The sequence below is a fragment of the Gavia stellata genome, chromosome 21 (genome assembly GCF_030936135.1).
Source record: "Gavia stellata isolate bGavSte3 chromosome 21, bGavSte3.hap2, whole genome shotgun sequence".
Classification (NCBI taxonomy): Eukaryota; Metazoa; Chordata; class Aves; order Gaviiformes; family Gaviidae; genus Gavia; species Gavia stellata.
Window position 1 is genome coordinate 1,785,501 of NC_082614.1, and position 23,415 is coordinate 1,808,915.

The following is a 23,415-nucleotide window of genomic DNA, read 5'->3' on the forward strand; positions in this document are numbered from 1 at the left end:
GGGAAGGCTGGGAGCTAATAGTAAACTGCAGTTTGTAGTTGCTGAAAGGACTTCTCCTGAGGGCTGTCTTTTGTTACGGAGTTGCTCCCTAGGCAGGGAGACACACAAATTACTGAGTTCATTTTGTAACCTGTTTGTAAGGTGCTCAACTGCCATGGCAATGGCTGCTACACTGGGCGTAGGCGAGCCCGGAGTATCTGCCAGCAGCTGGTGGTAAAACTGTTCCGGTCGCTGTTGTCACGGAGCATTAGTACGTTTTTGGAGTGCTGTCTCCATCACGGAGATGAGCTTTCAGGTAAACAATTAAGCTTTGCTTGGTTAATCTGCTCCGAGTGCCATCTCCCCACCACCACACTGTTTTTTCTAGTACTGCAAAGGTGCCTGTGATTGTCATCCGCTGCAGGAGGAGCGCTTTGGTAATAAGCTCTGTAGGCACGTACGTTACTGCCTGGTTTTACGCAGAGGGCGGGGACTACGAGGCTGCGTGATTAGGGCTGCTGCCAAACGCTGTTGTGCTGGGGCTGTTTTCAGAAAGTGTAGAAATGGCTGTCGCCGTTACGCAAATAAGATGAAGGCCTGAGTGCTCTGAGGACAAGATTTTCCTTTGCCCAAACCCCCTAATGACAAGGCACAGGAAAAAGGGAATTAAGTTTATCAACTCCCCAAATCCACTGTCAAGGGAAATCACCTGCTAGGGTAACTAACTCTACTCCTCCATAGCTACTGGTCTCTGGACTAATAGCTTCATTTACTCTCTGTCAGTCCCCTACAGTGCTCTCTCCCCCTTCCTAATGCTGTGTTCATCTTTAGTTCTTGCTTCTAAGAAGCTGCGTATCTCTGTCACCCGCTCAGCATAGCGTGAAGCTATCAGCACTGCAGACAGAGCTGGTAGTAAAGCAGGCACTCTTAGACCATCTGAGGTTATCCCAAGAAAGCTTAAACTGTTCCTCTTAAGCCTCTCTATAAAAGCACAGCTGGGACTGTGAAAGCTGTAGTTGGTTTTTGCTCAAAAAACACAAGCACAATGTTTTTTAAGTAAGTCCTCTTTGTGTTCTTAATGTTTTACTCCTGACACCTATTTGCAAACCCAATAAAGCTTCTTTCATTAGCACTGCCTCTAATTTGCTCTGCCTCATCTATTGCTAAAATTCCTCCTTATTAGTGAAAATATAGTGAGGAGGGAGAGATGTGGCTTCAGGGCTGGTATAGTGGGAAAGGGGGAAGAGTGGGAGTCCCTCAGCCCCATCTTCCTACAGCCACCCGAGAGCCCCATTAACTGAATTATTACCCCAGACAGTACCTGAACAGCCCTTCCCCGTGAAGAAAGATGTGTTTGAAATGGCCACCAGGAACAGGGGTGGACTCCTCAGTGAAGTAAGCTAGGAAAGAGCTCTGCATCCCCTTTCAGTAGGTCTTGGACAAGCTCAGAGTTACACGCCATCCCCATTTTCCGCAGGCACACACCAGCGCTCGCCTGCAGCAGCCGAGAGGCTCAGAGGGCCGGGAGCGAGGCACGTTTCTCACTGGCTAGGGCAGGGGTGGCGGCAGCAGCTGCTGCAGCTGGGGAAGGGTGACAGGCCAAGCACAGTCCTGCATCAAAGATGTAGATATTAAGTCACTTCCTTTCTTTGAGCAGGACTAGAAGGAAGCAGAGAGCTCCTTACCCCTCTCTCAAAGCTCTCAGGTGGAAGTTAAGGGTTGTGTCAGTAGATCACAGCTGTATAAATGCTTTCAAGTCTTTCAAACCATTTTTAGGACATTGTGATTTCTTACAGTGTCTTGAAACTAAGGTGTAGGGCCATGTTTAAGCATTCTCCTTATCTAGGAGGTGGAGAGGTTACAAGCAGGCCAAAGAATAAGTCAGGTGAACGCACAGGCATGAGACATGGACCAAGAATTTTTTATTTTAACACAGTAAGTTTGAGTACAGCAGCAGAACTCCTTGAGTCCATCTTGGTTTACATCATATCAGTAGGTGGCTGATATAATCTGGCTCGGAGTTGTTCAATCAGGAATCCATTTCCATTTTGATACAACCAGTTTCAGGAGACCGAATCCTCCTCTGCAGCGTCTTTTGCCACCCCAGGCTGGATCCTGCTGCTGAGCATTTCAGTCTTCACTTTTCTCATACTTGTGCTTGATGTGTTTCCACAGTTTCTGTATGTAAAACAAACAAACAAAACCCAAACAGGAACCTTAGCCAGCTTTTCAGTGGTTCTGGGATAAAGTTTCACTTCAAAATGCAAGTTATCATGAAACCTTTGTCCGCAACAAGCAACAACAAGAGGGGAAAGAAGAGTTTGTACGAAAACACATCCACAAGTACTGCCAGGGTACGTGACAGCTTGGGAACAGTCATCCTGCGCTTCCCTGCGAAGCGAGGGCACACCCTGCCCCACAACAGCAAGTCCCACACGAAGGGTTTGGGAGGAGCAGCCAGACGGCAGCTGAGAAGCCACGAGCCCGCTCGGGGGGCGCGAAGCTTGCCCCTGCTGTGGAACAGACATGGTGGAAGAGTCTGTCCTCTTACTGCCTTGTCTGTCCCCTCCGCCCTCCCGCCCTTCTTTCGGGGCTCTGCGAGAACAGCACCCTCGGATGCTGCTGTGCCTCAGCTCCCCACGCTCCTCCTGCCCGCGGAGGAGGCGGCGGAGGGGGTCCTGCACCCGGCTCTGGGGGACAGGGGAGGTGCGCGGGGGGCTCCGCGGCTTTGGGACTGGAGAGGGAGGAAGCTGCAGACATCCCACTTCCCCTGTTCTCCTACTCTGTGAGCCAGAGATCATTAGAGCATTACAGTCACATTGCCTCGGCTTCCCGCTCGGACTGGAGAGGCCGTGTCTGCTCCCGGAGATACAGGATGCATGGAAGAACCCTGTTCCAGGCACTGAAATCTGCCGGCACAACGGGGGCCGAGGGAAGCGCTGCGCAAGGGCAAGGCACGCGCTGTGCTTTGCTGTTTGTTGTAGACGATGCTTTAGATTTTCAAAAGAAGTTCACTCCCTCGGTAATTTCATTTTCCAACCCTGCTTGAGGAAATGCTAGCACACAGAATGTGAATGCTAAAATAAAAAACCGGAGTTGAGTGCAAAGCTGAAGTTCAGACGTGATTTTACGTCAGCTTTTAACAAATGACTGTTGCTAAAAAGGAGGAGACAGGGACCCTGGTCTTCCTCGTTACCATATTTCCTCAGCTCACCCAACCCCTGGTGAGTTACTTCAGGGTGGTGAAGCTGTCACTTTGTGTGGTATCAGTTTTCAGCTGCTCTCATGACCTGGTTCAGGAGGCCTAAGAGCAGACATCGCCCTGTCAGGGAGGGCACAGGGCAGCTCATTCCAGCATCAGAGCCGTTAGGATGACCTGGCTATCCTGGGAAACTGCGCCCTGGGCGCTCTGAGAGACCCGGGGCACACCAGCGCTGCAGGACAGGGAAGAGGGCTGCGGTGCTGCAGATGGGAATGTGCAACACGCTCAGGTTTTTTTGTACTTGGTGCAAGACAGAAATGACAGCACCTTTTCTAAGGTGCGCACTGCATCACCTCATCGCGTCCAGGAAACCGTTCTATGTCCTGTCCATGTGAGTCAGTATCCAGGCGGTTATTATCCCACCACAGCTCTACTTTGAAATATAAGGATGACTTGACCCATCTCATCCAACGCTCACGCCCGGGACGGCGGACTCCGCTGTCCGGTACAGCGCCGTGCGTCCCAGACACAACCCGACAGCACTGCACGTTCCTCAGCCGTTGTCCCCTCCCTCTGCTAAGGGCAGGTCGTGAGAGGCGGAGGGCTACGCACCTACAGCGAGCAAAGCAAGCTCAATCCCTTTTAACCTTCCTGCGTCCCACCGTCTTCCATACCTTTTCCCCAGCGGCCTTCGCAGCCAGAGAAGCCCAAGAACACGCCGAGGCCCTCCCGACCAAGCGCCACGACCCCAGCAAAGCCTCCACAGACGGGGCAGCTGCCGCAGGGCAGCGTTGAACTGCGGCCCCGCGGCCTCGGCGCTCGGAGCCTCCCCGGGGAAACCAAGGGCGCCATTCAGGCGGGGGAGCGGCTGCCGCAGGCCGAGGGGCCGAGGCGCGGGCCCGGGAAGGCGGGGGCGAGGCCGAGGCGCGGGCCCCGGGGCCGGGCCCAGGCGGGGCCGGCCTGACCTTCAGGGCCCAGGCCTGTGCCCGGGCGGGCCGGCGGTGCGGCAGCGCCCTCCCTTACCCCCTCGTTGAGGTGCTCGAAGATGGCGTCGGCGCCCTGGTCGAAGGCGCGCTCGAAGAGGACGGCGCCCAGAACGATGGTGAGGGCGAAGGTGGAGGTGCGGCGGAAGAGCGCGCTGTACGCCTGCCGCAGCAGCGCCATCTTGCCCGCGCGCTCTGCGCATGCGCCGCCCGCCGCTTACCGGCACCTGTAGCGGGGCGGCGCGGAGCCTTCTGGGGGATGTAGGCGCCGCTCCCGGCAGGCGCCGCGCGGCCCAGGCCCCAGGCCTGGGGGGAGGTGAGTGCCGCCGGGCCCGGCCCGGGGCTGCGGGGGGGCCGGGGCCTCGGCCTGGGCTTGGGCCTCGGCCTGGGCCTCCTCCTGGGCCTGGTCCGGGGGTAGGCGACGGTTTGAGGGCCTTGCCCGGGCTGCGGAGCGAGGCGCCGCCCCCCCCCCGGCACCCCTTTCCTCCCGCTGGGCAGCCCGAGCTTTATTTTCTGTTTTTCTGAGGTGAAACCAGCAGGGTTAGCGCAGGCCGCGGGCCAAAGGCCTCGTTCCGGCTACAGCGAAATAAGGCCGGTGGGGTGAGCCGCTCCCCGGCTGCGGGACGGGCTTAACACCGGCTGTGGGGGCGGTGGGTCTTGCTGGGGGGGCAGGAGGCACCGCCTGCCAGCGGGAAGGGGGAAGAGAGAGGGTTTTGTGTGAAAGTCCTCGTCTGCTCACCCCCTCGGGGAGAGCTGGGGCGTAATTTGGGGGTTTGCTGCTTCTTTGGGCCAGCTGCGGAGGGTAGTGAGCGTCATCGGCGTGCTCTGGGCGGGAGATGGATGCTGTGGCTCCCGAGAGCCGGAGGACGCTCCGTCAGCCGCTCCGGAGGCCTCGGGGAGAGCGTGACACGGCCCATGTGGCATCGCTGAGGTGGAAACCTTTCTGTTGCTGCTTGCCACCTTCTCCTCGTGTTTATCCTTCCGTTTAACCTCCCCGAGGGCAGAGGGGCCCCAGGATGGCTCCAGCAGTGATGGGAAAGAGAGGTAGATTTGGGTTTGGAAAGGGAGGACAGCCGAGGAGGGCGGGGGAATCATAAATTGAAGTTGTCCCTCGGCAGGATTGTTGTTAAATAAGGATCTACATTAAATTTCAGAACAGCTCCTAAAGTGACGCTTGCCCCGTCGTTTCATTTGTCTCAGCCGCTCAGGAAGAGCGCGTAGTCTGGCTGTGTAGTCATTTCTCTTAATTTATGTATGTTTGGTTCCCTGTGTGTAGCTGCTGTGGGGTTTCTGGGTAGGGCAAAGCCTCTGCTTGTGCTGGAAGCCCGTACAGAGGCTGGAAAGTGCCGAACGTATTCCCGTGCCCTGTGTACGGTGTTAGCCCTTAGGCCGGCTCGTTGAAAAATAATAATTAAGCTTTTCAAAGTTAACTGCTAGGGATTGTCTCTAAGACAAATCTCCCCGGTAGCCTATAAACTGGTACCACTGGAATGGGATTGTGTAACCCGGTGTTAATCCCAAACCGAGCTCCAGATTTACGCCGGGCGTAATGGAAATCAGAATCTGTCCCTCCCTCATTGTGAAGGTGCTGGCAGACTCTGCCGGCGTTTTGCGTGTTCCCGCAGAGATATGAGCACATTTAAATTGGTAGCTGAGTATCATAAGCTTGACACTTGGATTTAATTAACTTCACATCTGTCTGGATACCCGAAGTGGCTGAAAGGGCCCCGAGCCTGGGCTATAAGAAAGCGGGAAATTGAGGTCAAGGCCCAGCAGCAATTCTCAGGGTTCAGCGTGGAGAAAAGCAGTTACACCCAGACGAAAACAAGTCTGCCATATGCCGGGTTCTGGGTCACCTTCTTCCCTCTGTCCACGTCTCAGGGAAATCAGTGAAAGAACCCCTGGAGAGTCCTAAATAAAATCTGTAGCTAGTAGAGCGCAATGTGGAGTGTTTTGGCAGCAGCTGAGAAGGGAAGATGTAGGACGGTGCGCGTGAGATCATGCCTGGAGTTTTACCAGGCACCTCGGCTAGATGCGTGAAACACCTGCTCAGTGTCTCCCAACATGCTATTTCTTATAAAACATAGCTCCAAGAGGCTTACAGCAGAGGATTTTTTTTCTTAATACATTTAAGCATCGAGATACAGGCCAAAGCCCTGGGGGTTTTTTTTGTATTTGGATTTATGCAGAAAGACTTTTCAGCTGGTACAAAGCCTGTCTGAAAGCGTTTATGGCTGCCGGTGGGTCCAGGGGTCTATTCGCCTGAATTCAATTGCAAATTAGGGTCTAGAAATATTAAGAGGAAATGGCCGAGCTGAAGCAGTTCTTTATAAAGCAGCTACATTTACTTTATTTCATAATGACTAAGATGGATTTAATTAGAAAACATCTCTGTTTTCAGCTGAATAATGCTCTTTGTTTACTGTTTGAGCCACTTGGGAAAATGGAAATAGGTTAGCCAGTGTTGCTCAGAAGCAGCTTTTATTCCTACGGACTAGTTCAGCACAAAGCGCTGTGGATTGCTGATACTGCAGAGAGTTGTCAGAATCCGGCCAAGATAATCCATGCAATTGAATTCTTAAAAAGATGGAAATAAGTGTTCAGTGTGATCTTTGGAGGGGGCGATCTCCGGGAGAATCTGATGCTCCTCTAATTGCTTTTTTTTATTCTGTTCATCCCCTGCAATGGGAATTGCTAGGAGAATTTGGAGCCGGCACCTCTGCGGTGTGGGATCTGGCTGCCTGAAATCTGTCGGAGCTTTCTGCCCTCGTTATTGGAGAAGGAGGGGGAACGAGCTTCTGCAATTATTGCTGTCGGGGTGATGAAAGGAAAAGTTTGAAATACGATTTCAAAGGCTGGCTGCTTCTGGGCTTCTGCAGACAGAATTCCCATTGAGATCTGGGGAAACTTGTGTGGGACTGCTGCAGAATCTCATTTGTTTTCCCCGCTCACAGCAGCTGCTTCTGCAGAGATGGAGTGCAGGAGCCGACAGCTGAAGCAGGAAGCTTTTGTGTTACCAGAAACTTTGGGAGACTAGGGCGTAAGATGCGGAAGGGGGATTTTTCGATACTTAAAAGCCAGCGGGCCAGATGCTGAGGGTGAGAGCGTTCCCTCCGGATTCCAGCAGCCCCTCCACAGCGCAAGCAAAGCTGGCTGCAAAACTCAGAGATGATCTAGTAAAGGATGGGGGGAAAATTACGGCTTAATGTCCATTAAGCAGCACTTGGTTTTGGTTTCCGGGGCTGGAGTGGGACAATGTCAGACCTCAAGCCCCACAGAGCTGAGTTACACCTCCCGAGCAGGATCGTGTTTGCAGGTGAAGCAGTTTGCGGTTGCGTGAGGGAGAGATGGCTGGCGGATCAGCGCCACCTCCCAACACGGTATTTTACCTGGAGAACAAGGACAGCACCTGAAACCAAAGAGGTTTCAAGTTCTGTTGAGTCTCTGAACATTTTACTTCCCGTGTGAAGGTTTGCAAGCCGATTCAAAAGAATCGGAAGATCTTTCCATTGAATGCAACTGGATGCGGATGGAGGAGACTACGTTTTAACCTGTGGTGTGAGGCCGGAGAGATTTCCAGGGATGTGATTTTGAAGCAGCAGTTCTCGGGAGCGGGGGAAGGGAGGGAGTTTGGCGCAGTTGCTCATGAGTTGCCGGGATGGATGGCTGGCAGGAGGGCTTGGCAGAACTGCCTTGGCTCAGCGTGCTCGGCTCTGAGGGATTGCCTCTTGCTGCTGCTCTTCCCGCTGATTCTGAGGAATCGTTAGGGAGGCTGTGATTGATTCTGACCCTGTTTTATTTATAAAATCTTTATTTCTTGCGCTGGTCTCCGGCCCATTTTTTAAATGCATTTGGCTGTCAAGGTGTCAAAAACTGGAGAATTGCTTTTGGAGTTTATCTCCCAGTCCATCCGTCTTTGGCATTTATCAGGTACCTTTATATCACTCGGGAGAGAGCTTAGAGCTCCTTCAGGGTATCTGTTGCACCTCCAGGGAGGACGGCTGATGGGGACAGGGCTGCACTTAATCACAAACCCCATCTGCCCTACCAGGGTCTGGGCTGCTCCAGGCCCGGCGCAGATGAGAGCACCTGAATTCCGGCCTGTTACTTCCCGGTACTCCACAGCAGATCTCCAGACTACAAAAGCACGTGTGATAAGCCCCTCTCCCCTGTGGGAGGAGAAGGACTGGGCATCTCCAGGTTGTTTTCAGTGGTCGTGGAGTTGGGGGTTCTTTCCTCCCGGCTGTAAGGCTGTTGTGGTCTCGGTTATTGCAGGTGCTGTGCTCGGTGAAGCAGACACCTCTTACTGCCGCAGGCTGGGGAGGATGAGGAGAGCAGTCCTTGACGTAGAGGAGTGAATGGGTGGCGAGGTGAACTGAATGAAATGTTATGTCCTTTAGTGTTTGTAATGCAGCTTCCCACTTACAGCACGAGTGAGATCGGCTTTTTTTTCGTCTTTGAGGAGTTGCTGAGTTTCTTCCTTGCCTTGTAGAGATGGACACAGGGGAGTTTCCTTCCTCTTGCATGGCAGCTTGTGGAGGTTGTCCGTAGTTCGGGATTAAAGTCCTGGGGCCCCAGGCGGAGGCTGTGGCATGGACATCTAGTTCCTCCTGTTTGCACATTGGATGGTTTCTGCTGCGCCTTCCCAAGAGCAGGGTGGTGGCTGGCAGCCCTTGGCTCTCCGGGGTCTCTGCTTTGTGTGGTCTGAACTCCAGCACACTCGGGGAAGGACAATTCTTCCAGCAGAGCCGTTGTTGCTTGGGGTAACGGCGGTAAGAAATGCAGATCCGAGCCTGTTCTCCCATGTACGTGCAGCAGATGCTGCCTTACCAGTCTCTGATGGACAAGAATGTATATACTGTTGGGTCTCACCTCTTTCTCTGTCTGCCAACCCTAAATGATTTGAGTTCTTCTCCTTTGGAAGCAGGCACTGTAAATCTTGGATCCTCCGTCCCCAGGGCAGGCATGGCTGGGCGCCGAGGATCTGTCTGACGGTTCCCAGGCCGCGCTGATGCTGCTCTGCCAGAAGAGAGATGGGGAAAAGATACTTCTGTGACTACTGTGACAGGTCCTTTCAGGACAACCTTCACAACAGGAAGAAACACCTCAATGGAGTGCAGCATCTCAGAGCTAAGAGAGTCTGGTATGACTTATTTCGAGGTGGGTACTAGCAACTGTCTGCCACTCCCTTTCTGGGACTGGGGAGGTGATGGATGAGGTGTGTGTGTGTGGGGAATAGGTAAAATAAATCAGCACTGATGATTTATGTTCAGATTGTCTGTGCCGGTGAATTGCGGACTCGATACTGTTGTTGTCAGGCGGTCTCAGAGGCAAAACCCTCATGTGTCTGGATGTGGGAAGGGGAAACTGTAGACATCAGCTGGGACTTGAAATGAGGTGGAAGAGAGAGGGAGGTTGTTTCTGAGAACAGGAGTTGCGGATAAAGCTCTCTTGGCATCATGGGCAAATCTGAGATGGGAGACCTGAGAGAACAAAGTGAGTTACAGTTTCTGAAGGTGAGTTAGGTGCCCTCTGCAAACCAGAGTTGATCTCTGACGTGCGAGGAGCAAGGAATATGGAGGATGTGTGGAGAAAGCGGGCTGGAAGGCAGGCTGTCCGCACGTGTTGTGCGAACGGGCAGGAAGCTGGCAGCAGTGCTCTGCCCTGGGTGCAGATGTCGGTTCTGAGGTGGCCGTGGGAGAGGCTGAGGGTGCGACCGTTGGACTGGAGATCCCAGAAGGGTGGAGGGGCTGGGGAAGCAGCTCAAAGCACTGGTACGTTCAAACCTATCTTAGCCAAGGGGGCGAGCAGAGGAGGAGGGCTAGGTGCATTGAGGTTTTGGCAGAAGAGGAATCGGAATTCTGGGGCTGGAGGTTGTGTCAGGATGTGCTGGAGGAAAGCCCTGTGGCCTCTGCCTGTTTAACTGGACTCTCCTCGCCCAAGCTCGGCACCCGGACCTGGCTCGCCACGCAGTTACGTGTGTCTTAGTGCCAGCCTGCGGAGTCTGGTGGGAATGAGTGTCCAGGGTCTGAGAGAGCGAGCGGGACTGTGTATTTTGGCAGTAGCAAAGACTTAGTTTGGGTTAAACTGATTGTGAAACCGTTGCCTGGATGTTCCTCTGCTTCCTTCTGGTTCCTTGGGATCAGGAGAAACAGGCTGTGTTTGTCTCCTGGTGAGGTGAGGAATACCCTGCGGAGCTCTGGGTGGCTCTGCTCTCTGCTTAACTGTACGTGGAAGTTGGAAAGGTTCTCAAGTGTGGAGCACCAGCAGCCCCAGCCCAGCACAGTTCTAGTGGGGTCAGTGATGGTGAGGCAGATTATCTAGTACATGTCTTCTCACCAGGCTGCAACCCTTGATTTCCCTCTGATTGATGAAATTCCTCATTCCATCCATGATTAGGGGGTTCATCTCCTCCTGTCTCCAGACTCTGGGTCCTGGCATCAGCCGGTGCAGATTCTTCCACAATCTGTGGGAGCTGCTGTATCTTTGGGGCTCACTTTCCCCAGGACGTCTGCAGGAGGTGAAGGACCACTTCAGTGGTGTCCACTGGAGAGTCGGCACAGGGTTTTGTGGGGTCTGGCACAGGGTATTTCCGAGAGTCCTGTTGGTCTGCCTCTGGTTTTTCTCTGCTGCACAGTCATTGCTTTTCTGCGATGCTTCTTTTCCCCTGCTGGCATGGGGAGAAAGCATGGAGCAGAAAGCAAAGAAGGTGATACTTGCAAGCCAGTGCAAAGCAGAAGCCAGGGGTGCAAACAGGGACTGTTAACTGTCAATTTGTCTGTGGCTTAAGTTCCTGGTTGTCATTAAAATGGCTTCGCACTAGGCAATTGGCCTGTTTGGGACCATGATACGATGGGGTATTGCTGTGCAAGAGATCTTTACGCTGTTTTGTCCTTTGTCTCCCCTAGATGCTGCCGCTATCCTGCAAGAGGAGCAAACCAAGAAACCTTGTCGGAAGTTTCTGCAAACAGGTGAGTTCTTTGGAGGTAGAAATAACTGCCTGAGCTCCAGCAGCTCCTTCATGAGCCAGCCCAAGGCTGTTCTGGAGAGCCCTGGTGTGTCTGTTTGTCTTGGAGGGAGCGAAGGGCTTGGGCCCGTGTGTCCAGCGTACGGGTGTAATGGATCTTGGGTTTGCATGCACTTTGACAAGGGAGGACCTTGTGCGTGCGGCTCTCATGGAGCTCCGTGGCTTTTGTTCCAGGACAGTGTGATTTTGGGTCCAACTGCAGATTTTCCCACATGACAGAGCAGGACCTGGAGAAGCTGAGTGCCCAGGTTCAAGGTGAGTCCTCAAACAAGAAAATGTCCAGGGGTCTTTGAGGGGGGGGGAGTTGCTGCAGAGAGTGTGGGCTGCAAAGGGATGCGTGAGGGGTTGTGCAGCGAGAGCCTGTGGTCCCGCGCTGCCTGTACGCAAGTCTAGCATGGATCCCTCCCGCCTGCCTCTCACTGCTTTGTGAGCCTGTAGCGTGGCTGTAAGTGCTGCAGTTTTTCATACGCTTTCTGCTCTTGATCTGCTGGCACAGACACAAACCTAGAGTTGAGCAATGCTGGCACTACTTAGCAGCAAGCATCTGAAGCAGAGAGTGGGGCTTTCTGAGCCCTCGGGGTTTTGTTCAGTCGGGGAATAAAAACTCTCAGCAGCAGAGGGCACTGGTACCTCACTTCCCCTTAAATTTATGGATTTTATTTCCCCCCGCCTCTCTACTATTACCAGGGAGCTGCTACTTCCGCTCTTGGGAAGAGCTAGCCTGCTGTCAGTTGGGTTGTCCTGAGGATAGGACATGAGGACTTGGATTCAGAAATGACCTCTGCTCACGTGGCTTTGGGTGGAACTGAAGCTTGGGCAGAGGACGAATGGCAGCTGCTCCCCTGCTGTGAGTCTCCAGAGTACTTTTGGACTTTTTCATTCTGGGAGTACCACCTCCTTGCCCTAAAAGGGGTGGCAGCTCTGTTTTCTCTGTAGGATTCATTACTTCGGTGGTTAGAGAAAACGTGAGCGAGGTGTTGGTGAGAACTTACGGAATGGTTGAGGTCTCCACTGGAGATCGTCTAGTCCCAACCCTACCTTGCTCAAAGCAGGGTAAACTAGAGCAGGCTGCTCAGGACCATGTCCAGTGGTGTTTTGAATATCTCTAAGGCCGGAGACTTTCTACAACCTTTGTGGGCAACCTGTTCCAGTGTTTCACCATGTTTGCAATAAAAATGTTTGGGTGGTTTTTTTATATTTAAATGGAAATTCCTGTATTTTGGTTTGTGCCCATTGTCTCTTGTCTGTGCTGGACTCCCTCCAGTACGTCCCTGTCTCTGTGGCACTGAGGAGCCCAGCACTGGGCACAGCACCCCGACACAGCCTCACCAGTGCGGAGCAGAGAGGAAGGATCGCTTCCTCGACCCGCTGGCAGTGCTCCTCCTTATCCAGCCTAACTTCTGAGCGGATCTTGTGCCCACACTGCTAGCTAAAGCCAACTATTGTTTTGCCAATAGTCTGGCAAAAAAAGGCTTAAGTGTTGAAAGTGTGTGTGCGTGTACGTGCACGCATGCATATGAGATTTGGGGTGTGCCTGGGGTAGAGACTCTCTCCTGGCCTTCCGAGGGATCGGATTTGGGGAGGCAGGGCTCTGGTGAACCTGGGGCAGCAGGAGGAAGGCAAGCGCTACAGAGCTATTCCAGTCCTCGCCGTTGCTGAGTCAGTCTGCGAGTCCCCGAGGCGACTCTGTGAATCAATCGCTGAACAACGCTGGCAGTCAATAAAACCCATCTCGTCGGGCTGCGTGGGAGACGGAGCGCTCCAGCCAGCCCTTCTTGGAGCGGCAGTGCTGGGCTGGCAGACGCGCTCCTCTTCCCCGCTGCTAGCCCAGAACCTCTCCCTGACCCTTCTCTGCCGCGGGGTTTAAGTGCTGGGCTCCCGGGAGGTGGCATAGGATGTCAGCCTGTTTGCAGGAACCTGTAGCATTTCCAGTCATTGAAGGCTGTTTATTGCAGGGGAAGCGAAAGCTCTTTGGAGCAGAGCGGAGCTGCAGGGGAAGGCTGGCAAGCTCCTCCGCGCTTGGGCAGGTTTCTTTGCCAATTACACTTGTTATTGAATATTGACTTCTGTCAAATGGGTTAGGTGTAAGTGGAGAATTGGCTGGTGAGAGAGCTGATTCCTGGGAGATTACTTGGAAACCTTGCATTTGTATTACCAGGTCAAACATTTAATTAAACAATTAGACTTCAAGGAGCAATGACCAGGGGACAGCAGGATGCCTTGTCCTTGGCTGTGCTGCTCTAACATGAATGCCTGGTTGTAGAGTTAAATCCTGCTCACCTCTCTCACGGTGCTGCTCTGTGGAAATCCCGTGTGAGCCGAGCGAGCAGGCTGAGCATCACACAGACCTCGAAATCTGATTCCTTGAGCCCGCAGAGAGCTTGGAGGGATTTGATGGAGGGAAGAGCTCAGCAGGACGTGGTGGAGAAGAGGTGCAGCCCATAACGCGGTAGACTGGATGGAAGGAAGAGCTGCAAAAGCCAAGCTGCCGTTCGGTGCATCCTGGGGACGTTTCGCCCCTCCTTAGGCTACTGCAGCATCAGTCTCTCAGATGGTGAGACTTTGGGCAGAGTGTAAGGTGACCTACTGTGACGGCAGTTGGGCTGCAGGTTGCGTTAGTCACGCAGGAGCCCTGATCCTCATAGCGTGTCTGTCAGGCGCCTCCGTCAGAAATGTCGCTGTATGCATTAGCACCTAGCCCCGGTGTTTTCTGTGCTGTGAGGCATCGCAGGGCGCTGCCAGCGAGGTGGTACGATACGGGTTAGAGCAGTGGACTGGATCAGGCTGCCTCTCGCTGAATTGACAGTGTCCTCAGAGATTTCCCGTCTGAACCCGCAGCGGCGGGGAGATTTTGACAGGCTTGCAGCCTGGGGTGGTCGGGGATTTGAGATGAGCTGAGAGACTGGAAGCTCCAGAGCAGTCTCGCCGTTCTGTGCGTAGCCTTGTGCGACTGCGCTGGAGATGACCACGCTCTGCCGCTGGTGGGGTAAAAGCGGACGTTCTCTTCGTGGGTCCACAGTGCTGCTTAACTCCGCTTTCCTCAGCTCTGGTGCGTGGGCATAGAAGCAGAGGAGCTGTCAGGCTGCGTTGAACCCATGTCTCCCCTTGTCCAGGGGCAGATGCTTCAGAAAAAGGTGCAAAGAAACCCTGTAATGAAGTGGTGTAGCCCACTAACCCGTGTTCAGGGGTGGGCTTGCGTCCTAAACCACAGCAAAGCCCTTTCTGACTTCTTTTAACGTAGCTAAACCGTGTCAGCGCTTTCTTTGTCATGTAAATATTGAACCTGTCCTTCAATCCTTGTTAAGCATTTGGTGTTGGTAGTTCTGTGTCAGTGAGCTCCCCTTGCTAATGACGCATTTTTATTACAGCCGAAGGAAACGTTACATTATTCTTAATATTTGGCCTTTTTAACGCAGGGAATTCGCCCTGTTGTTTGTGTTAGTCTTGAGGGTTAAGTAGGAAAATTTCTGGACGATTCGCTGTTCTATAACAGCTTAGAGCGTGTCCTAGTTTGGCTTCAGCATTTCTGCACCCCGTAGAATATACTCATCAAGAAGCAACAGTTTCCACCTTCAGCAAGGAGGGAGGCATATTCCCAGCTGTTACCGCATCAAAGCATTAGCCTTCTGCATCTGCTGCATCATTCATTAGCGAGACACTTCCAGGCTGTCATTGTAAGTACAGTCATGTCAGGAAAAGTCCCTGTCAAATTGCCATCTTCTTGCTTAAAGTTATTGGCTCCCCGCTAATCTGCGTCACTTCTGCTGGTGGTATTGACACAACACAGCCTCTTCGGTGAGCTCCGGCTAGCCGGAGCTGCGAGGGGAAGAGTAAGGGCACAGTTGGGTGAGTGTTTGCAATATATCCGTGTGATTGAAAGAATATGAGTGACCCTGCTGGAGGTTGCTGTAGAAACCAGTTTAACGTACCGACGAGCAGGAGAAGGAGCGCTCTCGCAGTCGGCTGCCGCTTCTTGGCTGCGGGGCGGTAACTTCTTAAGCTGCTCATATTGCAGGGCCTCATCAACCTCATCTCTCGGCCGCAGTCTGCCGCTGTTCATGTGCTCTGGAGGAGTTTGGGCTGCCACATCTTCCGGCCCAGGGAGGGAGCTGAAGGATTACACGTAAATCTCTTTGCTGGGTGACCTGCTCAGTGCTGGTGGTTGCATCTCGCATATGGTGGTGCCTCGTTCGGGAAGAAAACTCATGCTAAAAGTTGCATGGGGAGAGAAGATAAATCTGGACTCCCACTCTGGCATCGTTAGAGAGGCGCTTCATGACTGCAGATGCTCTTTTAATTGGCTGTAATTAGACTTTGAAGCAAACACCCCAGTGAGAAGGAGGGGGGGAAGCACCTTCACACCTGCCTTGCTGCTGCAGTCTGGCTGCACGACCACGTGTGAGGAGTGAGGGCTGGTAATTGTGTTTCAGACTTACATCTTGGAATAGCTGTTGACATTCAGGGGGTATCTCCAATCTCATGGTGGTTTTGGTGGTCCCTGGATGGGGTGTGTCTGCTTCAGAGGAAGATGAGACAAAAGATTTGCCTTTTTGATGGGCATGCATCAAGGTGGACGGAGGCAGACGCTTGCCTGGACCTGCTGCCTTATTTCGCAGCCTGAGGGTTGGAGTGCTTTGGAGCAGTAACTGGCGGAGCTGCGTGAATAGGGAGCCAGCTGGATGTCTTTCTAATCTGGACACCTGGGGCCTCATTTAGGCCAGCGTGAGTCTGGAGCCATTCCACTGCAGCCAGTGAGCTTTTCTGGATGAGGCAGTGAGTTACGGCTGCTTGAGTCCGCCGGCTCCCACCGGTTCCTGGTGTGGGCACTTCGGGGCAGTGGCCTTGGGACTCCCTGCTCTAAACAGAGAGGCCTTGGCAGTTTTTGGTCTGTTCTGTGTTGGGGCTTGGAGTGGGATGAAAAGGAAATCTTGGTGGTAGGTAGAGGTGGGAGAGGTTTCTCTCTGTGATTTTCTTCCCTGCCTCATCGAAGCCTCTCACAACCACTCCTTGTCCCCTTGCTGAGGTGGGATGTGCCCCGGCGCTCACTAGATGGAGAAACCTGGAACAAAGGGAAATAAAGTGGCTGTGGCCAACGTTGCTGGAAAAATCTAACCTGGGAGCTAAATTCAGATATCCTGAGTCTGAGCAGTGCCCGGCTCACCAGACTGAGCTTCTCGCCTCCCCAGTGCCCTCACCTGGCCGGGCTGTTGGTTTGACCCCAAACAGCTCTGCTGGGGCTTTGCTGCTTGGGAACAGCCGTAGGAGACTTGAGCAGTCCTCTCTCCAACCGTATCCTTATCGCCGGGTTGCAGAGCAGCACCTCGACATCAGGACCACAGCAGGCTGTCTTTGTGGTGGCAGTGAGTACATCGTCACCCCTCCCAGCAGCAGCAGATGAAAAGGCTGGATGACAAATTATCCATCTCCGGCTGCTCATTGTGTAGCACATTTCTGCCATCCTTATTAATATTCAACAGGCAGATGAATAATTGGTTGCCACCACGAGGATGAAGCGATCCTTCACTCTGCCCAAGCAATATTAATTTCACACCCTGTCTGGAAACGTATAATATTTTCCTTAAACGTGTGACATACGGCGGGTAGGCGTGGGGCAGGCTCCTGGTGGGCACGGCTGCAGGTGGCTGCTGCCGGTGGCGGCTTGATCTCTAAATGGGATCAGGGTTCCCCCAGGGTGCTTCTCCCCGGAGGGTTTGGTGAGCGGGGCAAAGGAGAATGACACACAGCTGCCTCGGTGTCCTTTTTCTTAATATCAGTGTTTGTTTTTCAAAGTATCACATTCCCTTTTCTGTTAGGTGGGAACTTTCCACTAGGCTGGAGATCTAATAGCTCTGAGCATCTCCTCAGCCCGCTCTGCCTGCCGTGCTGGCAGGAGTATGACTGTTGTTCGTGTCAAGGACTCGTGCTAGACCCTGTTCTCCGCTAGCATCCCTTCCTGCTTTGTCACTGCTGCCGAGGGGGGACCGGGGAGCTTTGCTAACCGGGCAACTGCGGATTTCTGCCCGGTGGGAGGGACTGGTGAGTGCTGGGCTGCCCCGCTGGCTCCGTGCCCTCCTGCCTGGGGAGGACAGTGCTGCAGGATGGGGTGCCTGCGCGCATCTGCCCCACACAACCCTCCCAGGGTGATGGAGGGGTTGAAACCTTGAAAGGACCTCAGGCTGCCCTGTCTCTCGGTAGACAGCAGAGGTTTCCTGCTGGTTTCCTTGCTCTTTCCTAACTTGCATGAGAAAACGCAGGAACTCGTTGCCCTCCCTCCACCCTGCTCTGATTTTTGCACCTAGCCTGAGCAGGGCTGGGCAGCAGCCTCCCGCCCTCTCTCTGCAGGGGCTGGGGATGCATCACGCAGCGTGCGCCTTAAACAGACCTGACAGCGTCTCTGAAATCCCGTCTCCTGGTTGCACGCGCACTCTGAACCTTTCAGACTCTCGCGGCCTGCCAAGTCCGCATCGATCCGGAGAGACGTCCCTGTCACTCCCACCTAACTGGGCAGAGGTGGCAGAGGTTGGAGGGACGTGTCTGCGGAAACAGCTCAGGCCCAGCAGAGGCTGTTTGAGGCGAGGATGAGGACCGTCTACCCCGGGGGGAGACGTCAGACTCCCCTCAGTCAAGTGCCCGAACTGCCGCTGCGCTCGCTGGCTTAGTTCTTGTTCCCGGCTCTGTCTGGCTGGAGCTGTCACCAGTGAGGAGGCCAAAGCATCAGCTGGCGGGTGGACGGGGGAGGAGGGGCCGCCACAGGCAAATTGCAAACTCTCCGCCATAAGAACCTGTGCAGGGTAACGAGCAGCGGGTTTAATGGAGTGAAAGGACTGCAGCGCGAGTGGCTGATAGCCCTCTCTCTCTCTCAACCAGGGGAGCAGAGATCGAAGGAGCTGCGGCAGGAGGGAGCAGATGTCCCGCCTGGCACCATTGAGGACTGGCTGGAGAAGAGAGCGAAGAGACTGAGCGCGGCTCAGAGTAACAGGTACCGGTGGCTGGGGAGCACCCGTGTGAGGGCTGCTGCTCCCGGCCCGCACGATGCAGAGGGGGGATCCCCCAAGAGGGGTGTGAGTCGGATAGCAGAAGGCGCGGGTGATCAGAGGCCCCAACTCAACGGGACGCCCTGAGCTATCATTTACACTGGGCCTGCCAGCGCTGCGCGCCTGCTCTTAACACACGCTACAGACACACGTATGGATCCGGTCATGCATGCCCACGTCACAGATGCACGCGTGTGTCTCCCCACGTGCCAGGGGGACAAGCCAGGCCTCGCTGCCTGTGGCTGCTTCCCTGGGGGAGGCAAGCAGAGGGGCACTCCCGTGCTCTCTGTAGAGTGCACAGACATGCCTGGAAGGACGGTGCGACCGCGGCGCTGAGTTATTAATGCCCGGCGTCCAGTGGCAGGAGCCCAGCCTCGTCTGTTGACAGCTCCCCCATCCTCTGCCTGCCCTGTCTGCACGTCTCTGCCAGTCCCTGCCAGCAAGAGGGTGGAATTAGCTCCTCCTCGCGGCATTCATTCGGATTCGGGCGCCTGCCGGTGCCTGCTGTTTCCTTGCTCACCTGACTGTGCCGCAGGCTTAATTGGATGACATTTGGGCAGGTGCCAGATCCCTCTTTTGTTCTTTTTCTGTTTGCTCCTGTCCTCTCTGTGTTTGGTCTGGGCAGGATCTTCCTTCTGGTGCTGGTCTGGGCTTGTTGCTTTCTCTTCGCTCCATCCATCAGCTCGGCTGCCCTGAGCCTGGCAGTGACGCTCGCTGACAGCCGTAACTTTCCCCTGTACACTTCACTTGCCCCATTTTCCTTGTCCTGCCCGTGAATCCCTTGATCTTGGGGTAGATCATATCTTACAGAAGACGGCCGCCGCTATACCCAGAGGAATTCCCAGACCTTCATAACTACTTGGTCCCTGCCGCCTCCAAAGATGCGCAAGACCTGGGATTTCTAGGGTTGTTGCTTTCTAGCCAGCCCCTCTGCCCCCGCAGGCCCAGAAACCATCTGCTGCTGGAGCCAAACACCAGCTATTGAAAGCTGCTCTTCCTCTCTCTGGCCGTGCCGGTGCCTGTCTCTATTCCTCTTCTCCACCTGTGCTCTCCAGCCCCAGCCTTGCCCTTCCGAGCAACTGTGTGTTCCGCTTTGCGAGAGAAGTTGTTTTGCCTTGCCAGGGAAGAGGGGCTGTTCTAGGCATGTCCCTGTGCTCCCGGTGCCTGGGGAGTCCGTGTTCCTCCTGAAAATGCTTTTAAGGACAAGGAGCTCCCTCTCCCTCCTGCAGTCCTTGAGGTCCCTGAGATGTGGCAGAATCTCTGGCAGAGTCTAACGGTGCTGTGGGGAATTTGTGGGTTTGGATAACCTGCCCAGGGACTCCCTTGCCTGGCTGGTGATGTCAGTAAAGACCATTAGTCCACACGAAACAGTAGAGAAAGTGCTCTCGAGGGCAGTCAGCTCCGAAAGGAGATGCTGGAGACCCAGCTCCACCTCTGTCTTCTCTGGCAGCGCTGAGTAGGAAGGATTCAAGGTGGGATGGAAGAGATCTCGGAAGCGTCATGTGCCAGAGTGCGATGGGAAGCTGTTGCTGTGTTAAGCCCTCGGCCTGCCGAGGCTGTCTCTGCCAGGCCGGATGCTCTCTAGCAGGATACCTGGCAGGCAGTCACAGCTGGAGCTACAGCCTTGCGCCGTCTCCAAGTACACCGCAGCGCAAAAAAAACCGCTGCGCTGGACTAGAAGTGTCCGTGTGGCCAGGTACTGCCTTTCTTAAAGGTGTTTCCAGAGCACCGTTTCTGACTGTCACCAAAATTAGCCCCATGGATGGAGAGTTGCCGCACTGCCTTCCACCCATCCTTCACGTAGCCGCTCTCCCAGCCTGGCTGGGTTCAAGGGGACAATCTCCATTTGGAAGCCTCCGCCTGATGCGTGTTTTCAAAGTCACGCTGTGCCGTTGCTTTCTGGAGAGCTGGGGTGGGGTTGGATGGAGTTTGTGTAGTTCTCTTCGCCGTGGAGCTCTGCCAGGGCGCGATTGATTTGTAACCTGATTTCCAAAGGAAACGCAGCGTGTCAGGGCACGTGAGCGTGTCCTTCTGCCGTAACTGCCCTGGAGATTATTTCTGTCGGAAAGGGGTCTGAGGCCTCAGAGATGCTGAGATACTGCAGGTTTCATGAGCGTGGAAGTGGGTAGAGGAGAGGGATCCCATTAATGCCTTCGGAAAGGAAAAACTCTTGACCCTTGCTAGACACCGCTGAATCCACGTGGGACAGCCATTCCGGGTGCCCCAGCTGTAGGTAAACCTTTGATAGCACCTGCATCTCATGAGACCCCAGGGAATCGAGTACCCAGACAGCATCCTCCCTGCTGATCGCTTCCGCTGCTCGCAGAACAGCTCATTACTTGATAGCTGTGCTGTTCCACCTCGCGGCACGCTCCCCACCCCGCTCTACTGCTGCTGCGGGGGCTCCCCTGCCTGCGTGAGCGGCAGTGCCTGGACCTAACAAAAAATATTCCTGCCCGAGAGGGGCTTGGAGTGTCTCCTGGCAGTCTTGTCTCATCCTCAGCTCTGAAGGATCCCCATCCAGGGGATAAGCGTTAGACCAAATGACTTTGCTCTGTGCTAGTTGCCTGGAAAACACTGCGCTCAACTTCTGGAGCTGGCTTCTGGCCATGTCGTTGGCCCTGCAGGGAGAGGAGGGTGCTGCTTCTCCGGAGCATTATGTAAAGGAGTTTGATTAGATTTCTTCTGGCATAACAATTAAAAAGATTCATCAGGATCGGAGGTAGAGGCCTGAGAATCTGGAAGGCTGCTGTCAGGGGTTGTGCTAAAGAACAAATGAGTTTCCTGCGCTCAGGAATTAATGGAAAAGGTATTTTTCCCGTGAATTTAAACCTGCCCCGGCCGAGCGCTTTCTTCAGCTGCTGGAGACAGGGGAGCGGTGCTTCTCGCTTTTGCGCTTCTTCAGTTAGGTGCGGTGTTTGCAGCGGCCTCGACTACTAAACTTGAGGGAGAGAGACAAAGTGTTTCCCAGGCTGGGAGCTGGAGGAGGAAGCCTGTTCCCTCTGCTGAAGGGTGCTTCTGTGAAAACACCCTGTCCTTTTGGCACTTTCTGCGTTTCCGAGGGGTCCTTGTCCTTTGGGAAGTGCACAGCTGGCTCGGGATTCAGGCTGCTGGGAAAGAAACATCTGCTGATTTTGTTTGTTCTTCTCAAAACTCAGCTGTGTGAAGAGCGGGGAGCAGCTGGGGGCGGGAGGGGACGGGGACGGCCGTGCTCCCCGCACGCACGAGGCTTCTCCTGCCGGCGGCTGGGCCTGGAGCTGCTGCCCCTCTCGGGGGGCTGCGCCTGCTCCCCCCCGCCAGACCCCCTTACCGTAGCGCTCCCGCCTTATTTTTCAGCGGCGTGCGCTACGTTAGCAAACACCCACTGCTCGAATGGGCTGGGGGGGCGGTTACGCAGCAGTTCTGCTGTTGGATTTGGGGGTGAGGGGGGGGAATATACCTGCTTGTTGGTGACCAAAACCCTCCTCTGCTGGACCCCCCCTCTTTGGGGGGCTAGCGGAGGGGGCGCAGGGAAGCTCAGCCCCTAAGCTATCTGCCCCTTCCATTTCCCCCCTCCGCAGTGCTCTGCCTGAGAAACCAGCGCCGTTCCAGTACCCGCCGGGCTGGCCGCCGGTGCAGGATCTGCCCCCGTCCCTGCAGGCCCCCCCGCCCGGAGGGTGGCCGCTTCCCCCCCACCTGCAGTGGGGCTGAGGCCCGGGGACCCCCGCAGAGGTCGTGCTGGAGATGGACTTCTTCCTCGCCTGCTCTGAGAAAGGGACAGAGTTATTTATATACACTTTTATATCAATAAATCCTTCCCCCCCGTTGCAGCCTGCGCGTGTCGTGTTATTTCTCACCCAGCAGCCTCCCGGGGGTTGAGCCGGTCGCGCCGTTGTCTCCCTGCCACTGGAATGGGGATCTGCGCTCCGCAGAGCTCCAGCCCCGCGCGGAGGGGCTGTCTGCTGCCGTCTGGAGCGGACAGCCCCCATTTCCCAGGGCAGGATCCGTCCCCTCGGACCGCTGCTGTCTGCGCTGCGCCCTGCGCTGCCCGCTCTCAGCCCGGCCCCGCGGCTGGGCTCCATGCGCCTGATCCAGGCCGGGGAAGGAAGCTGAAACCAAGCTTTTAAAATTGATGTTTAATATTTCCTCCAGTGTTGATGACTTACGTTTGCTTCTGTTAAATTCAGTGTGTAAAACTGCTTCAGTTCAGGTGCCGGGGCTCCTAATGAAGAGCTTGGGGAGCTCCCGGAAGCCCTCTGCTCCTGCTCCCGCTATGCTGAAGGTGAGAAGCAAGGAGGAAAACATATCCCAAGGTTCCTCCTTCTCCAGGAAACTAATTAAACAGTGACTGCCAGCAGGGCGAACACCTCCGTGTGTCGCTCCCTGCTACGGGAGCTGGCTGGCCGGGCGTGTGCGGGGGGCTCGAGCTGGGAAGGGGCACGGAGGGACTCCCCGGCCCTCCTGCTCGCTGCGGGGCTGCGCTGGGAGCCGAGGGCGAGGCGCAGGGGCCGGGGAGGCCAGCCTGCCTGTCCCAGCCTCTCCTCTCCACTGCTCTGGAAGGGCTGCCCGGGAGAAGACTATAGGGCTGCTTTTAGGGTGCCAGTGAGAGTTTTACAGAGTCATCTCTCCCCGCCAGGAAAGGGAGGGATGACCAAGGCTTGGTTTTCTCGGGAAGGTGGGTGGGAGCTCAGCTTCACCGCAGAGCTGCCGGGCGTGCGGGGGATCCCGGCCAGCAGTGTCCCGGGAGAGCAGCTCTCCGGCAGCGGGTCTGTCCAGGCCGGCTGCACCCCCTGCCAGTGCATTTCAGGTTTGGCCGTGCACGGAGGCGCTAAGTCCAGATTCATGAAGAGCGCAGGCGGGAGCCAGCTACTTTTGGCCAAATCCCGCCTGGATCACGCCGGCGCTCGGCTGCCCCGGACAGGGCAGAGCTCCCACCTCGGGGTATGCGGACGGATGATCATCGGGATCCGCCAGCCCGAGCGCGCCCCATCCTGAGACGCAGCTTTGACCCGAGCAGGGGCTGGATGCGACCGCAGCATGGCTGGGTGCGGAGCTGCATGAGCCCTGCTGCAGCGGGGGAACCAGCCGTGGCCGCAGGCTGGTTGAGTTTTAAGCCAAACTAAAGGGTGTTTTCACCCTTCCCGGTGTGATTGCGGTTGCTCGGCGGAGCCCAGTGCTTGCTGGACTTCGGAGAGCGGGAGCCCACGGCTT

The 23,415-nt window shown here is 55.1% G+C and overlaps 2 protein-coding genes across 3 annotated transcripts; one reads left to right on the forward strand and one right to left on the reverse strand.

Annotated features, from left to right (window-relative positions):
• Positions 1–1,879: 1,879 nt before the first annotated feature.
• Positions 1,880–4,349, reverse strand: LOC132318876 (cytochrome b-c1 complex subunit 9). Its single transcript, XM_059827809.1, has 2 exons — positions 4,205–4,349; positions 1,880–2,157 (listed from the first exon to the last, which is right to left on the reverse strand). The coding sequence occupies exons 1-2, from the start codon at positions 4,343–4,345 to the stop codon at positions 2,110–2,112; spliced, it is 189 nt and encodes a 62-aa protein (XP_059683792.1). The 5' UTR covers positions 4,346–4,349; the 3' UTR covers positions 1,880–2,109.
• A 97-nt stretch (positions 4,350–4,446) lies between these two features.
• On the forward strand, positions 4,447–22,001 carry ZMAT5 (zinc finger matrin-type 5). 2 transcript variants are annotated; one of them, XM_059827807.1, is made up of 6 exons: positions 4,447–4,480; positions 9,092–9,324; positions 11,073–11,135; positions 11,366–11,446; positions 18,059–18,170; positions 21,786–22,001. In XM_059827807.1, exons 2-6 carry the CDS (start codon positions 9,198–9,200, stop codon positions 21,913–21,915), a joined length of 513 nt encoding a protein of 170 aa, XP_059683790.1. In that variant the 5' UTR covers positions 4,447–4,480; positions 9,092–9,197; the 3' UTR covers positions 21,916–22,001. The 2 variants fall into 2 exon arrangements, with proteins under 2 accessions (XP_059683790.1, XP_059683791.1); XM_059827808.1 differs by lacking the exon at positions 4,447–4,480 and adding an exon at positions 4,549–4,578.
• Positions 22,002–23,415: the final 1,414 nt, after the last annotated feature.

Excerpts from the sequence above, each read along its gene's own strand:
- LOC132318876 (XM_059827809.1), bottom strand. The coding sequence starts at position 4,345 with ATGGCGCTGCTGCGGCAGGCGTACAGCGCGCTCTTCCGCCGCACCTCC. Across the intron at positions 2,158-4,204 it reads TCGAGCACCTCAACGAGGGG|AAACTGTGGAAACACATCAA; the intron begins GTAAGGGAGGGC and ends TTTTACATACAG.
- ZMAT5 (XM_059827807.1), top strand. The coding sequence starts at position 9,198 with ATGGGGAAAAGATACTTCTGTGACTACTGTGACAGGTCCTTTCAGGAC. Across the intron at positions 9,325-11,072 it reads CTGGTATGACTTATTTCGAG|ATGCTGCCGCTATCCTGCAA; the intron begins GTGGGTACTAGC and ends TGTCTCCCCTAG. Across the intron at positions 11,447-18,058 it reads GCTGAGTGCCCAGGTTCAAG|GGGAGCAGAGATCGAAGGAG; the intron begins GTGAGTCCTCAA and ends TCTCTCAACCAG.